Source organism: Oryzias melastigma, unplaced genomic scaffold, assembly GCF_002922805.2.
Source record: "Oryzias melastigma strain HK-1 unplaced genomic scaffold, ASM292280v2 sc07479, whole genome shotgun sequence".
NCBI lineage: Eukaryota > Metazoa > Chordata > Actinopteri > Beloniformes > Adrianichthyidae > Oryzias > Oryzias melastigma.
The window spans coordinates 1-1,169 of NW_023424041.1; the positions used below are offsets into that span (position 1 = coordinate 1).

At 40.3% G+C, this 1,169-nt stretch overlaps 1 protein-coding gene across 1 annotated transcript; it reads left to right on the forward strand.

Moving 5' to 3' along the window:
* Positions 1–539: 539 nt before the first annotated feature.
* On the forward strand, positions 540–1,061 carry LOC112140084 (SH3 domain-containing YSC84-like protein 1; the record flags this gene model as incomplete). Its single annotated transcript, XM_024262999.2, has 2 exons — positions 540–709; positions 797–1,061. Coding segments are annotated over exons 1-2 (435 nt in total), but the record flags the coding sequence as incomplete, so codon positions are not given.
* Between the last annotated feature and the right edge of the window lie 108 nt (positions 1,062–1,169).

The window sequence follows — 1,169 nt, forward strand, 5'->3', positions numbered from 1 at the left end:
TAGCGTAGTGCTAGTCATATTTTCTTAGCTCCTTTTTTTTAGTGTTCCAAGCAAGGCCAGGGGTTTATAGGTATTGTAAATATGCTAATGTGGCTAACATGTAGCATGTTATAAATTGCTGTGAATGCACCTAAGAAGTTCTGATGGACTCATGCGTTTTACAGTTTACTTTATATAAAACATATGTTATAAAACAGACCATCCTGTAGTACAGAAAATATGATACTCTCTTTGGAAATGTTAGTTGCAAAACTGCACACAAATAAAACTTCTACTAAACAAATCCTACTTTTAATTTTATTTTTTGAAAATCTTTCACAATATTTCTCCTTTACCAAACGCTGAAGAACTTAAGTGATCTTATGTTTTTGAACTATTCACTTTAAAAGAACATCAAAACAAAAAGCAAACTTAAAAGGGAGTTTGTGGTTTGATATCAGTTTATATCAGCACATAATTTATGTTCATTTGTTTTTAGCATAAAGGTGAAGCTGTATATATTTAATCATGACCTGTAGCTACAACAATAACCTTTGTTAATGTTCTGTGCTAACGCTGCTTCACTGGGATCATCTGTTAGGAACGTGGAGGCGGATGTGGCTCTGCGCAGCACGGCGGCCGTCTTCACCTACTGCAGGTCCAGAGGTTTGTTTGCTGGCATTTCTCTGGAGGGGTCCTATCTGATCGAGCGGAAGGAGACCAACCGCAAGTACAGACCACCCCTCATCCCTTCAAACAAGCTCCTTTTTCTTCCTATAATTTAAGAAACGTTATTATTTTTTTATTTTTGTTTAAGATTCTACAGACGAGAGATCCGGGCTTCGGCCATTCTGAACGGCGACGTGGATCCTCCCTCCGAGTGCGCTGACCTTTACCACATCCTGGACGTCTACACCGAGGCGTACTCCACGGACTGGGCCAACAAAAACAAGCCTGTTAGTGTTCTTGAGAAGTTCTCACTGCTTTGCATCACTGAAGGCTTTAGTCACATGCACCCGTACGCATGCTCTTGGGTTCTCCAAGCCTGTAGGTCACATGTGTCAAGGCCCGGGGGCCAGATCCGGCCCTCCGGGTACTTCTATCCGGCCCACCAGATCATTTTATTTTATTGTTATTAATGGTCAGATGTTATCTTGTTCTTATTTCTAACTTGTATAATTTTGACAAAA